Source organism: Pomacea canaliculata, linkage group LG1, assembly GCF_003073045.1.
Source record: "Pomacea canaliculata isolate SZHN2017 linkage group LG1, ASM307304v1, whole genome shotgun sequence".
Taxonomy (NCBI): Eukaryota; Metazoa; Mollusca; class Gastropoda; order Architaenioglossa; family Ampullariidae; genus Pomacea; species Pomacea canaliculata.
Window position 1 is genome coordinate 40,495,560 of NC_037590.1, and position 14,541 is coordinate 40,510,100.

The 14,541-nt window shown below is 49.7% G+C and overlaps 1 protein-coding gene across 1 annotated transcript; it reads left to right on the forward strand.

Moving 5' to 3' along the window:
• Nucleotides 1-1,162: 1,162 nt before the first annotated feature.
• Nucleotides 1,163-5,107, forward strand: LOC112568898. The gene has a single exon (XM_025246443.1). The coding sequence runs from the start codon at nucleotides 2,054-2,056 to the stop codon at nucleotides 3,071-3,073; it is 1,020 nt and encodes a 339-aa protein (XP_025102228.1). The 5' UTR covers nucleotides 1,163-2,053; the 3' UTR covers nucleotides 3,074-5,107.
• Nucleotides 5,108-14,541: the final 9,434 nt, after the last annotated feature.

The following is a 14,541-nucleotide window of genomic DNA, read 5'->3' on the forward strand; positions in this document are numbered from 1 at the left end:
TTCGGGCCCTTTTGTGTTTCTGGTATTATTCTGTTCATCTACTCTCCTTTCTGCTTTCTCTCTTTCTCTCACGCGCAGGTGCTCGCGCACACAAAAGAAAAATATTTTTAATGGCGCAGCATCGTTCGTCTTGATTCAGTGATCTCACATTCATGTCCTGCACTCTTTTGTTCCTCCCTCACTCTCTCCTTTCTCTCTCTCCGACACACAGGCAACAGAAGCATCACATGTATTCAAAAGCCACAATATCATTCTGTTACATTCATGTTGTAATCCTAGCTGTCTACTATTCTAGTTTCCTCTCTCTCTCACACTATTACTTTCACGGCGGTGGGCTGTGCACGGAAGTGTACGAGGCCGACACCGTCGCACAGCTCGTTGTTGTAATCGTTGACACGGAAGACGCCACCTGGTGTTGAGCCCATTATCGCCGCCTGCAGTGCACCGACCGCCGCATACAGCAGGCGCCACCCGCCCCGCACCCTCCCTCCTTTCCTTCCCTCGCTCCCCACCCGTCCCACCCACCTCACCCACCCACCCCTCACATCTGTAGTCGCCTCGCGTGTCACACGTTACAACCCGCGACCTGCCCGCCGAGCACCGCCAGCTGGGGGCCTTTGTCGCCTGCCGCTGATAACAGCCGTGAAGGGGGACATCATGGAGGGGAGCATGTCTGTCATATGTACACGTCAACATTTAGTACCCCCACCCCACACACAAACACAAACAAGTAATAACCTACATCACATCTTAAACTTTCTCCATGGTTGTTAAACTCTGATTCTTGTTGTCATGGAAACGAAATGGCGCGACAACAAAGAAGTTTGGATAAGTTTGGTAGAGAGGAGAAAAAAAAAGAAAAAAACCCTCGTCACTTCCGACTGTAACCCCACCCCCTTATCTTCTTTCACCTCCACCTTCTCCTTCTCTAATCTATACAACCACCTCACTGACCCCATCTCCTAAGGTGGAGGGGAGGAAGAGAAGGGGGGGGAGGAAAAATACAGGATGCGAGGTGGGCGGGAGGAGGATAGTGAACAGGTTAGTGTTCCTCCAACGGCTCACAGCCCGGCGCAGTGAACGACTGCCCTCTGAATTGGATTAGTCAATAAATAACACGCATCCATGGAATTCGCCGGCAGTTAACATCTGGCCGCGGGTGCGCGAGGAGGCGGGCTAAGGCTGCAGCGTCACGATACGACGGACCGGCAGGCGCACGGAGTGGCTGTGGCTGTGGTGGTGGTGGTGGTGGGAATGTTGGGGGGAGGGACCTGGGGTACAGAGAGAGAGAACACGCGGACTTGGGGCTGTAGTCAGTTTGAGAGGCAGTTGGAGACCGTGCGGGCGGGCTGAGGCTGGCCACGGAGCGCGGTACTTTTCACACTGACAGCCACGCAGACGGCGACAAGGGGGGTGTGTGGGAGGATCAGGAGGTGGAGGAGGAGGAGGGCAAGAGACCCTGGGCCTGCGCGCGAGAGGCGGGCGGGACTCATCCGGCGGCTTGGTTCCTTCTGTCATTCAGTAAACTTGCGGCTCACTCACTCACTCACTCGCTCTCCCACCCCACCCTTGTCCCTCCACCTTCGCACCCCTCCACCTCACAACACCCTCAGTAGTTACTCGCCTCTGGCCTGGCAGCCAGCCGGCCGGCCGCACGGTAGTTACCAGGCCAGCTGACGACCTGATCGGCTGACTTCGCGCTGATCGCCCACCAGTCGCGGATCACGGGAAGGCAGCATGGAAAAAAAAAGTGTTCAGAGCAGGCCGCACTTGACATCTGGGGTGTGATTTAAAAACAAGCATCGAGAAGATTGGAGAGAGGGAGAGCAGCAGCCTCCCGGTGGATGTAGCGGGAGTGTTTGGTGCGGTGATGACAGGAGAATGAGGCCTCGACCGCTGCTCCCACCTGTTAATACTCGCTGACTGACCTGCAGGTAAAAGGTGAGAGGAGAGAAGAGATGGATAGGTGTCACTTACGTGCAGTGTGGTCACAGCTGTGAGAGAGAGAGAAGGCTGTTGGAGGATTGAGAGTTGAGAGTGGCTCATCGTTCCCATGGCAAGCAGACGACAACAACGCGTTAGTTACTACCGCCAGCACAGCAGCGGCAGCGACGACGGCAGCCCTCTGATGGTCACCCCGCCTTCCTCGCCCTCCCAGGAGTGTAAAGGAGTGTCCCTTCTGGAGACTCCCACGCGGAAGAACAAGCGGAAGCTCAGCGAACCGCGGAAGAGAGGCGGCGCGGATTTCAGTGTCAAGCGTTTGTGTCCGGACTCCCCCGACGGGGGGAGCGCCATGTCCGAGAGCGCCTGCAGCGACGACGGCGGTGACAACAACGACAACAACAACCACTGCGGCAAGGACCGCCATCGACGGCTGTCCCACGACCAGGATGAGTCGTCGTCTCGCGGCGGGTTGAGCGAGCGGGAGGATACACCTGTGTCGGGGTTAGCCTCCTTACCTGCCCCGGTCTTGCCGCACCCTTTTTTTCCCTCGGTCGCCGCTGCAGCAACCACCTGTTTCGTGCCCGGCTTCTACCTCACCAACGGGCGAGGGGGCTTTCCTCCGCCGGCTTTCGCTGGCCTACCTCTCGGCCTTCCACCTCCTCCTGCGGCGTTTTCTTCAGGCGGCGCCGTGGAGCCTCGGGGTGCTGGAGGATCGCATTCTCTGCTCAAAGCCCAGGATCTGTCCTCCCGACCGGACTCCCCAGATAACCTGTCCGGGGACAGTTCAGGGGGCGGCTGCAGTGGGGGTAACGGACGGAAGCCGCGGAAGAACTATAAGAACATGACGAGGGAGCGGCGGGTGGAGGCCAACGCCAGGGAGCGCACCCGGGTGCACACCATCAGCGCGGCGTTCGACGCCCTACGGAGGGCCGTGCCCTCCTACTCCTACAACCAAAAGCTGTCCAAGCTGGCCATCCTCCGCATCGCCTGCACCTACATCATGGCGCTGGCCCGCCTGGCCGACGTCGACTGCAGCTCCGAGCCGTCCGTGCCCCTGACCTTTGCGGATTGCGTTGACCTGTGCACGAGGACGATACAGACAGAGGGCAGGGCCCGGCGTCGTCACTGACCCTTGACCTCTCAAGCACCGTTCTTCAAGAATGGTCCCGACATACCTCTGTTGACCTCGTGTAGGGTTCTTCTCATCGTGAGGTAAGAAAAGGTAATGACTGAGAATACGTGTCATCATGCCTCGAGGTTAGAGGCGAGTGTGTTTTGTCACCAGTGATTATTTCAATGCAACACTGTCTTTGTTACCTTTGCCGGTGCAACAACAACAACAAAATTCTTCAGATGAAAGCCCCAGGCGTCACTACCACCGGTTGTTTGTGTGCCCTCGATATGTTTCTGTGTCGAATGGTGTGAATAGGATTCACGGCTGGGGATGTTCGACAACGACGACGGCAACAGCATGTTGCAACTGGACTCAGTCATGCGTATTCACACGGTGTTCGATGTTGCGGCGCCTGACCTGTATCTGTGTTTGTATGAAACGTGCACTGTATACCCCGTAGGTCAGAAATCATCATCGTTATCATCATCATCATCATCATCGCCTCTCCCTTTGTCTGCGTGACGTGCGGGCTTGTTTGGAACTTGCTGTCGGTCATGTGGCTGCTGTGGTTTTCAATCCGGAGCCCGTGATGTCACATGGTGTCACAAGCCTGGTGTTTTCATGTTCTCCATGAACTCCTACGACGAGAATAATTTTGTTAGCACCTCCTGTCGCAGAGCTAACGGGAGTAAAGGTCACGCAGGAGGGCACGGTACTACGACACCTAACGGAAAAGCATCAGGAATGTTTGTGTACGAACAATTGATGTGATCAGGTTACGAACTCAAGAGGAAAAAAGTTTTTGTTGAAGACGCTGGCGATGTGCAAGGGAAAGGCGACGATGTGCGAACAAACGGGAGAAACAAAAATTGGCCGATCATCTCTCCTCCTCCCTGTCTAAGTTTTATTGTTGAGATGTAAGTATATATCCCTGACTGATGTTGAATTGTTTACACTGTTCTCGTGTGTGTTCATGTTTGCGGAATTTTGTAACTGCTGTCGAGAGGATGGCCGTCTTCTGACACTTAACTCAAGACTGTGGTGTTGTGACATCACGTGACGTTCATCCTACCAGCTGCTGTATATTCTACACGACACGTGCTGCTGGACCACGTGGAGAGAGCTGCGCTCCATGTGGTGCATCTGGTGCTACTCGACTCTTTGTCTCACCCAGTGGTACATTTTCAGTTCCGATCAGTATTCCCCGCAAGGACCGGCGTGTGGACAGCTGTGACGTGCGCAGCGAGCTGGACAGCTGTGACGTGCGCAGCGAGCTGGACAGCTGTTGGGTATTATTAACGTGGACAACTGTTTAGTTCTGGCTGGATCATTGTGCGCCAGTACCAACTGCTAATTACCAGCCGACAAGTGAGAGAGAGAAAGGACAAATTAATGGTTGACATTAATAATGTAAACTTCGTATCTTCACTGTGATAAACGACTGAATCCTTTTTTTTTTAATCCACCGAGAATGTTAATCGGTTTAATCGATGCTGCAACAGCGAACGTGTGGGGTGTGTATGTGTCTTGGACTGTATATATGGTACAGGTGTGCAAGGTACAGGTGTGCATGGTAGGTGTACAACGGAAAAGGTCCCAGCGAGCGAGAGAGAGAGAGAGCGTGAATCCAAAATTTTGCTGATCGATGTTAATATTGAATGTTGTGGAAGATTTATTGTGATTACAACTGTATTAATATTCGCGGATGAGCTCCGGGTTCGTGACGAATATTTCACCAAGTGTACTGCACTTTGCTTATCCAACGGAAGTGAATGTCGAGGAGGTCATGTGACTTTGATGAAAGCGCTCAGCGATGATAAACGAACAGCAGGCAACGACTGGTCAGTTCTGTGGCACTGGACCAGACATTCCCCTCTCCCCCCACAAACTCCACCCCCCGCCGATCTGTCTTACCGCAAATCACGATCTCTTCAATCGAGAAAAAAAAACAGGTGACGATAAATGTATATGTTTCTTGCTGAATTTTTCTTTTTCAAAAAATACCAGCGTCTCATTCAATATATTACAGCGATATGAGCTTATATTTCACTCCATTGACTTTGTTACGATGTCTGCTTGTTTACGGGTAATGAATGAATAAGTGTGTGCGTTGGGTTTTTGTTTGTTTGTTTGTTTTTGTTTTTGTTTTTTTGCCGGTACAAGTGAGTGTTTTGCTTCATGTAAAGAGAACAGGGTGCAAGCCCCATCCCGTCATCATTTTTGTTTATCTTTCCGTCTATCCTTTCTTCAGAAGATGCTATCGCGGGCGGCAGCGATGCCCGCACGTCTTCTCGATGGCAAATTGCGGGGTGCGGGACAAATAATCCAGGAATGAACTGCTCTACAAAGTTTTTGCTGTCGGGACGATAAGGAGTGGATGTGCGTGTTGACTGCGGGCTAAGTGACATGCAATCGCCTGTAATCAGCAATTAGCTGGCAATGTGTGAGGCCAACTGTCACCTCATTAACGCTCTCATTATGAAATGGCGGCACAAACCCGAGAGGAGGACTTCGCCAATCTCCAGATGAACTGGCAAAAGGTTTCAATTAATTGCAGATTTAGTGACCCATCCAAAGAGAATCTAGTTAATTTTGTTTCACATCCGTGATAATTTTCTCTCGTCTGCCAAAAAAGCCTTGCTCCGTATCATGATCGAGTTACCTGCCCTTGCCCTCTTCTGGTTTCTAGAATTTGTTTTCAAATCGCGACAGGTTGGAGTGTAAACACGTACTTCACACACCGCCTGGAGACTTATTCCTTCGTAGTTTCAACAAGAGCTAGACTGCTAAAGAGTGTATGATTAAATTAAGTGTGTATGTGTGTGTGAGAGAAAGAATTAGAAGCAAGAGAGTATGTAAATGTGTTTGTGTGCTGAGTGAAAATGGCAGGGTAGTGTGTGTTGGCGAGGAGAACTGAAAGATGCTTGTCTACTCATTTTTTGCAAATAAAAATAATGTTCAATCAGTAATCCTTGCTCGCAGCTGCGGCCTCTTCCTCACATTCCTCCCATCCACCCCAGGCCCCTCCTCATCATGAACGCCATCTTAGGCGATTGTTACTCTTTATGGCTAACCCGGGGTTAGCAGTGAAGTTGACCCAAGACGATTTCTTTGAAGGTAGGTCTGAGACAGTGGTGGGTCACTGGCAAAGTACTAGGGTCGGGAAATGCTGTTGTAGACAATGGAAGCCATCATACTGTCCCCCTTACACTCGTTTCTAAACTCGGGTGCGTTGACGTCCAGGTGTTGCACGCGGAGGCCAAGAGATGGCGGTAGTCGGTACCCCGGGTCCTATGGCGTCACGAAGCAAGTTCCACAGAGAACATCACACTCGTTTGCCCTCCTCCTTGTCTGCAAGTTGGCACAATCCGAATCCCTCAAATCCCCACGTTTTCACAGGTAAGCAGCCTGTTGTGATGGCTGTTTGGAATGCCTCCTCCTCCCCCATCACTAACTACCCCCCAGCGGCTTCTGCGGGCAGAAAAACAATTGGCCACAGGCGAAAATGCTCGATCCGAAGCCCGACTGAAATTACCACTCCCCTCGCTCGAACCCCTTCTTCACCTCCCCCTCCCTTCCATACCTCATTCCCTAACCCGTGCACCACCTACACTCGGGGTGGCATTAGCTACACGCGTGCCGAGGCCACATGGCACCTGGCACACCTGTCTCAGGTGCAAACGTAGCCGGCGGCGTGCTTCTTCGCATGACTGGCTGGCGTGCGGGAGGGAGCGAAGATTTGATTTTTTTCCCCTCGTCCTACAGCCAGCCCCCGAGAGAATTTCGAACACGGTCTGAGTTTTTCTCCTCCATTTTAAAAAAATTCAGCTCGTCATAATTCCTGTTTTCTATCACAAAAAACTCGTGAAAAACATTCTCAGTGGTTTGCCTCCACATTACCCTCGTTCTCCCATCTTGATCTCCCACTTCTGCGCGTGCATAATATACACAATATTATTGTCACAGATACTCGTGTGCACGCAGACACCTGGACATTTGCACGTTCCTGTCTTCACAAACAACTCACAGCCTCTTGTGTAGGTCTGTATACATTTACTGATGTTAACTAATACCCGGCCCTCCATTCCATGCCCCATCTCTCGGCTCCGTAGACTGAGCCTATTGGCAGTTATAACAAAGCAAATTACTAATGCTTATTTTATTTATATCTTTAAAATAATACATTAAAATCCGAAATACTTAAAAAATGGAACATCGCCTTTCTAGGAAGATGGAGCCGCCACTCCCCTGAACCTACTGTCCCTCAAATTGTCATGTGTCTTTGGGAGTGAAGCGCTGGCCGGCGACAGGTAATTAAATGGTCGTCCTCCTCACTTTCTTTAAAAAAAAAAAAAAAAAAAAAAAACTGTTAGTCATGCGACAGGTGCGGCTCGGCCACCCTCGCTGTGCTGGCTGTTACTTTAGTTTCATGTCACCTGTCTGTGACACACAGAAGAAAAATATAGAGAAAGCTTACCTGACATTATCAACGACAATAACGGCGATGACAACGTCGACGAAGAGGAGGATCATTGCGGTCAAATAATCTTCACTTGCAGACGCTGTTAAAGGCACAGCCTACACTGTTCACATTAAAGACTCACCCGCGTCGTTCACGATCGTAACCTTTAACACGAGGTGACGTTGCAGGAACTGGGGTCATGAACTCTTTCAGCAACCAGAGATGATCAAAAGCTTGTAACTGCAGAGCAGAATATTATTCGCTCAAATTTTGAGTGCATGTATTCGTATCTTGTAAATGACTAAACTTAAGAGTGGTTGGTGTGTATGTGTGTGTGTGTGTTGGGGGAGACAGCTGTACACTCGGGTTTGTCTTTAACACGCAGAAAAAAGTTAAAGGGAAAAAAAAGCTGTTTTCTCGTACTTTAAAAAATTCATGGCAGCAACAGTAAAAACATCTGTAACAAAGGACAGACACGTGCTTCACAAATATCGAACGCACGAGGTGTCTAACGAGTAGTCAGCGATCGCACACGCACCGCGCTCCATCCGTCATCGCCGTTTCCTTTCAAAAACAAAACTTTAGTTGTGTCTCTGAAACCGAATATAATGACGAGGTCGGGGTTCTAAATTATACAAAAACCACTGACATTTAACATCTTTGCGGTGGTTGCATTGTGGGATTGGTTCAGAAAGGACTGGAGCTGATTTTTGTTGTTATGAGCGAGAGGATGCTGGGAGTTCAATGAGCCAGACCTCCCTCGTCAGGCGACTGACAGGTTTTGTATGGAGACGGTGAGCACAGGCCACAGATGTTGGAGAATGTACATACAGCCTGTGGATAAACCGCAGATGTTCTTGTTATCAACATTCTGTGTTCAGACCTCACTGCCCTCCATAGTGCATGCGAGGGTCGGTGGAAAATACACAAAGCGGTTGTTGACTGAGAGATGAGTGACGGCCTGTGGGTGAGCAGTCAACCCGTCGCGATTTGACAAAGTCTAGAAAAATACACAACAGTTGTGTGAATCATATAAAGATAAATAAAAACTTTGCTAAACTTGGGCAAATATTCGTCCATATTTTTTTTGGTTAAAACAAAGTCATTTCGTCTTTGCGGCCATGGTGGACATGGAGTCTGTCCGTCGTTGACCGACACGAATCGTTATACAGTCCGTGACTGTTAAACTCGTTTAAAAGTTACCCAGATTAATCTTCTCGGTTTCGTAAACAAAGTCTTTTTATTTTAAAGTGATGCTTGAAATGCAGCTTGCCCAAAAATTCCGGGTCCTGTTCCATGATTGCTGCGGAGGACGTAACCTGACGTAACGATCTGACATCAACTGACAACGGTCTGCCATGATGTGACATAACTGCCTGACCCACGACGAACATCCGGAGAAACGGGTGACACTGCGCTCCGTGACGGACGGGCCACCCGCCCAGCGGTCCGAGCCCCGCACCAGCAGCTCCTGGGCCCATCCGCGCCATGCAGCTGCGTCTTCTGACGCATGCGTCACGATTACGCCGGCAGCACGGGACGCAGCCATCTGGCAAACCCGATCCCACCGCAGCGCCACTTTAGTGGGCGAACCTGCCGCTTGCAGCAGCAGCAGCGGATGGAGGGAGGGAGGCAGGGAGGGTAGGGGGCGTTGGGCAAGCCGGGGTTGCTGCTCCTTGTAGGGCGATAAATGATGGGCACGGTGCTGGGCCGTCTCAGTCCGCCAAGAAATGTCCGCGGGGCCTGCAGCGCGGCGAGCGAGAAGAGATCAATAAATGACAGCTGGAGCCGTCTTCCCTCCTTTTTTTTTTTTCCTCCTCCTCTCCATCGGGTCACGCTAGGAGCTTCTGGGAAGGTAGCGCGCTAACTAGACGGCCGCCAGCCCGGTGGTGGTTAACCGGCAGTTAAACAAACATGATGTAACAAGCAGTTTCTCAAGAACCATGTCTCGAGGGACAATGGAGTTGACGATGCGATGAAAGAAGCAGGACGTAGGTTCTGAAAATTGTAAAACAAACAAACAAACAAACCACTTATAAAGTAGACATGACCAGTGAAGAATCTCACAAACTATTCTAAAGACAAATACTTTATAAATTATGTTTCTGAATGCGCAAAGTTTTCTGTCAGTGAAGTGTGAGACAGGAGAGATGATGCTCCTTAGTTGTAGGCCAAAGGAGGGGTTAGGTGGAGGGGGAGTTAGACGATGGTGTCTAGAACCTGCCAACAAACTGTTGTGCCAGCGTAATTTAATAGTAGTACACCGAGTGCCGAGCCGGCAGGCATGGGCGTTGTGTTCACAGCTCACTGCAGGGGGAACAGATCACGTGGATAAGATGGAACCAGCGGGACTCATTGTGTGAACCACACGCCACTAAGCCACCTGCACATCAACACACACACAAACTATGCATAAATACGTACGCACGCACACACACACACACTGACGTTTCTCTGTCCTGTTAGTCCCTCTCACCCCACCCTCCCAGGTCAGTACCTCCCCCCGCGCCTGACCTCAAGCTGCCGACCCATCCTAACCCCCTCTCCCCCAAATTTTTCCCCCGTCCCTCCTTTTCTTCGCTCCCCCTCAACTGTACCACCACCAGCAACAGCCCCACTTGCCCTCGCGCCGCCATCTGCGCTTGTCGCACACTCCATCACCGCCGCTCTGCAGCCAGATGGTCCTGAACAGGACTATGGGCCTCCCCCCGCACAGAAGAGCGCCGTGTGCTCGGGGTGGATGCTGCCACCTCGATATACACCTCGTGACCAACTATTTCCGTAAAAGCTGATTGAGAATTGTCTGGGAGCGCTGCCTGGCGAGTGGGTGGGTCGGTCGGTCGGTAGGTGGGTGGATTTTTTTTTTGGAGATGAGGGGGATGAAGCTTTTGTGTATCGTCAGAACAAAGTGGGGAGCCTTTCCGTCAGCTTTTATTCCGTTGGCAGCAACGGTAAACGGCAGACTAACAGAGTCCGGCGGGGTTTTTTGGTGGAGAGTTGGGGTGAAGGGAGGGTGAGGAGAAAAGCTGTTGGCACCACACCACTCGAATGAAATAACCGAAAATTGGGGTTTGGAGAAGGACCAGAATAACGAAAAGATCAATAAACAAAAAAAGCAGCAGTCGGTCAAGGCTTACCAAACATTATTTCTCAATTACTGGATGTAAGCTTATTGTAATCTTGTTGCAAGATGCTAAAGCGCGTCAGTTCGATTCCGATCTGGCGCAAAAAAGTCCTAAGCCCACCCAGCTGTCGGGAATAGGTAGGTACATGTGTCTGACTCCAGAGGGGATAGGAAAAGTAAGATAAGGAATCGAGAGAGGGAGAGATGGCTGTAACACCTTACTCCACGAAAGACCTTAAAAAAAAAGTTAGGGGTCAGCCTCGACCTTACCTTTACAAACTAAAAGTCAATTGGTTAAAAAGTTAAGTGATAGATACCAACGTTCTTTATCATTTTTGCTCTTAAATATTGGAACAACAATCGTTTAGTTACATTCACGTCTAAACACATGTCTGGGTGCATCACAAGGAGGCCATAGCAAGTTGTCAAACCGTCCGGAGCCCCGTTCACTTCAATCCTGTGAACACGGTGGTCTGAACGGTCTGCACGCTGGCATCGTGGACCTTGGAATTTTTTAACGGAAACGATTCGAAACGACAATTAATTACATTTCTTTGACTTTAATTTTCAAGTTTAGTTTGACTTTAAGTTTATTACAAGATACTCTGTGTCCACATCTGAAACATTCAATCAGCTTCATGTTTGAAGCAAAGGTCACGTGACTGATGGTTGAAGCGGACCACGCAACGCATAGTTGATCACCGGCTGCCTGCTGTGTCCGTCCATCCATCCGCAAACTTGCTTACACATGTAACACAACATCAATATTTTGTCTCTGTAATTTCATTTATATCTGTGATATGATCACAGAAACACAAAACTTCACAGACTAGAAATACAGTTGATTGCTTCACTTCCTGTCTCACTGAACTCTGGACACACATTCTTTTGGGAGGATCTGAAGATACGAGGCCGCATTCGGTATCTAGTGGGTTAATCCTGCAGTTTCTTGTCCCTCAGTGACCGAAAATAAAAATTTGTTCCGTGAACTATGCACAAACACACACGCACGCACACAAATGTTCATATTCGCCATCAAAACACCGAAAGCTGGTGGCAATGATTGCACACTTTATTGTCGGTGCACTTGCCACCTGTGCCAGTCGCTCACCTGTATAGTGCACTGTGTGTGTGTGTGGGTGTGACCGCCATGATGAGAGAATATATTAAATATATTAAACTTTAATGTTGGTGCGGACCCGGCATCTCCACTTCCAGTCCCTGATATCGTCAGTCAGAGTAAGTGATTGTCAACAAACCACAGTCTGAGTATTGAACAGACACAACAATGGATGATGACACACAACACACATTTTGTCAATGGTGTCGAACACCTGCTTCACACATTGGTGTGTGTGTGTGCGTGTGTGTGTGTGTGTGTACGTGCGTGCGTGTGCACTAGCAGATCTCAATCACGGTCTGATGTAATTAAGTATCACGTGCAGCATTTCTTTCTTTCGTTTGATTAATTGATTGATTATTCGTAAAGAAAATGAAACTAGGATGAGTGAGGAGCGGAAGTGAATGGGAATTTAAATTTCTGACACTCATTCCATCTTCGTTAAGACAGGAAGGATGGGGAGAGAGAGGACTCGGAATGGGCGCCGGGTAGTGTAGTGGTGAAAACACTCGCTTGTCACCTTTGAGAAGAGCCCCTGGGTTCAGATCCTGTCTCGGGAAACAGTCTCTGTGTAACACCTGTTCGCAGGGCTATATTGTAGGTTTTATCTGGGGACTCCAGCTTCTTTCCCCCCTCTCTCTCTCCTTTAATGCAAAATCACCTCTAGGTGGAAGCACTTTCCAATCAAAGTAAGCACGGGACCAAATAGAACTTAAAAGCTTTAACTCCTTGGCTTCGTCAGCTTTCTTTTCTGCCGCGAACTCTTGCAACTGTAAGTTGTATTGCCAACTTATCGTTTTATTTGAGTCAAGCTTCTTTCTCATCCAACGTTTGAGCCACCAGTCCCATCTTAGAACTGCAAACCACTCCGAGCCTTAGACCACGTGACCACCCATTTCCTGTTTTTGGGGGGCAGCTTCCGAACACAGAGGTTCAAGCCACCCGCGGTGGGATGGTCGACACCGACACCGTGTAATGAGCTGGCTTTATGTGAGATGCCGGCAAGCACCTCCCCCATCACCCCCACCAACCGCCTGGACTACATCGTCAGCGTCTGGACCAACCTCATCGTCGAATTCCACCGACCCGTTGTCGCTCACCTCTTCTCTTGTGTCGCCGGCAGGAAGGAGCAGAGCATCAAGGTAGGAGAAAAGGGTGGGGCAAGGTAGTGGTGTGGTGGTGGTGGGGTTGGAGATGTGGGAGAAAAGCGCCGTAGGTGTTGCATTTCGAGGTCTATGGCAGGCTGCACACGACAGAACTCCTGGGTTGGAGTACAATGAGTAAAGACGAGAGGAGGTGGGCAGGTGGGAAGGGAAGGAGGAGTTTGTAGGGAGAGTGTAAGTCGAGACAGGTAGTTCGGGTGTAAGGAGGCCGAAACGGCGTTTCGAGGTCGGTGGCGATGACAAAGGCAAAGAAAACAGCGCCTGTCGCGTTAACATAAGCGTGAGAGCAAATTGGGTGGCCGGGAGACAGGCGACGGTAACGGATGAGGACGGCTCCCAGCTACAGGAACACCAGCCTTTCCCGCCACCAGCTATAGGTACTCCAACTTTCCCCGCCACCTGGCACAGGTACACCAACTTTCCCCGAACACCTGGTGTAGGTATATGTATATCTATCACAGGTAAGCAACCTTTTTACACCCATCATGCACAGGTACACCAAGTATCCCCGGCCATCTAGCGGTGCTGCACCCACTTCCCCCGGCCACCTGGCACAGGTACACCAACTTTCCCCGGCCACCTGGCGTAGGTATACCTATCACAGGTCAGCCACTGTTTCCCACCTATCTGGCACAGGTACACCAAAGTTAATTAGTTGCCTAGCAGAGATACACAGGTTTATTTAGCCATCTAGCACAGGTAAGCTCACCTTGTTCTGTCAACTGACACAGGTACCCCAATTTCCCCAGGTACACCTGGCAGAAGTACACCAACGCATTATTCAACGGGTACGTCAAGTGTTGTCAGCCACGGAGGTCAACACCAGTACCTGGCAGGTGGGCGGGACTCGTCTCACACGCACATACACACAAATCCTCCATGGGACTCAGACCTGCGCCTGTCTACTAAAGCATCTTATACCAGGAAGTCTTTAAGTAAAAGAACAACAATAAAAGGTGTTTAACATAAACATTTATAACTTATTAACTCTCAATCCACCTGAAGAACTATGACACCTTGTATTTGTAATTATGGTCAATCACTCACATTGTCTGGTAAAATAATAGTAAAGGAAACAGGACAGAGATTAATTATAAAAATAATAGTCGAAATATGGTCCTCCTTCAACTATTATAACTCCAACTCCTAAACAAAACAAAACAAAACAAAACTGTAAGTGTTAAGATAGACCAACAGAGCAAAATAAAAGTGAAATCACTTTACATTATGAGTAATATAGATAAATATAGCATCAAACTAAATATACTTTCCTAGACTATAGAAACAGTGGCTTTGAAAACCAGTATAGTAAGTATATAATAAGTATATAGTAAGTACACAACCACTGCGGACATGGCAGACCGACGAGCATTGGAAGAGGCCACCATCAGCAGCAACCAGCATCACGGAACAGGACGGTCCTCCCACACCTACTCTAACCGTATTCCCCGATCCCCATTCCTCCCTCGTGCGATATTACCTGCAGGTGGAAGCACTTCCCCTCTCAAAAAAAAAACAAAACAACAACAACAGCTTCAGGCCGCTAAAAACAACAACTGATGTGATCTCACAGGTCAAAATGGCGCACAGGTCAGATTCCCTCACACGCCTCCG

Bases quoted from the DNA above. Each gene is read 5' to 3' on its own strand.
- LOC112568898 (XM_025246443.1), top strand. From the start codon at position 2,054: ATGGCAAGCAGACGACAACAACGCGTTAGTTACTACCGCCAGCACAGC.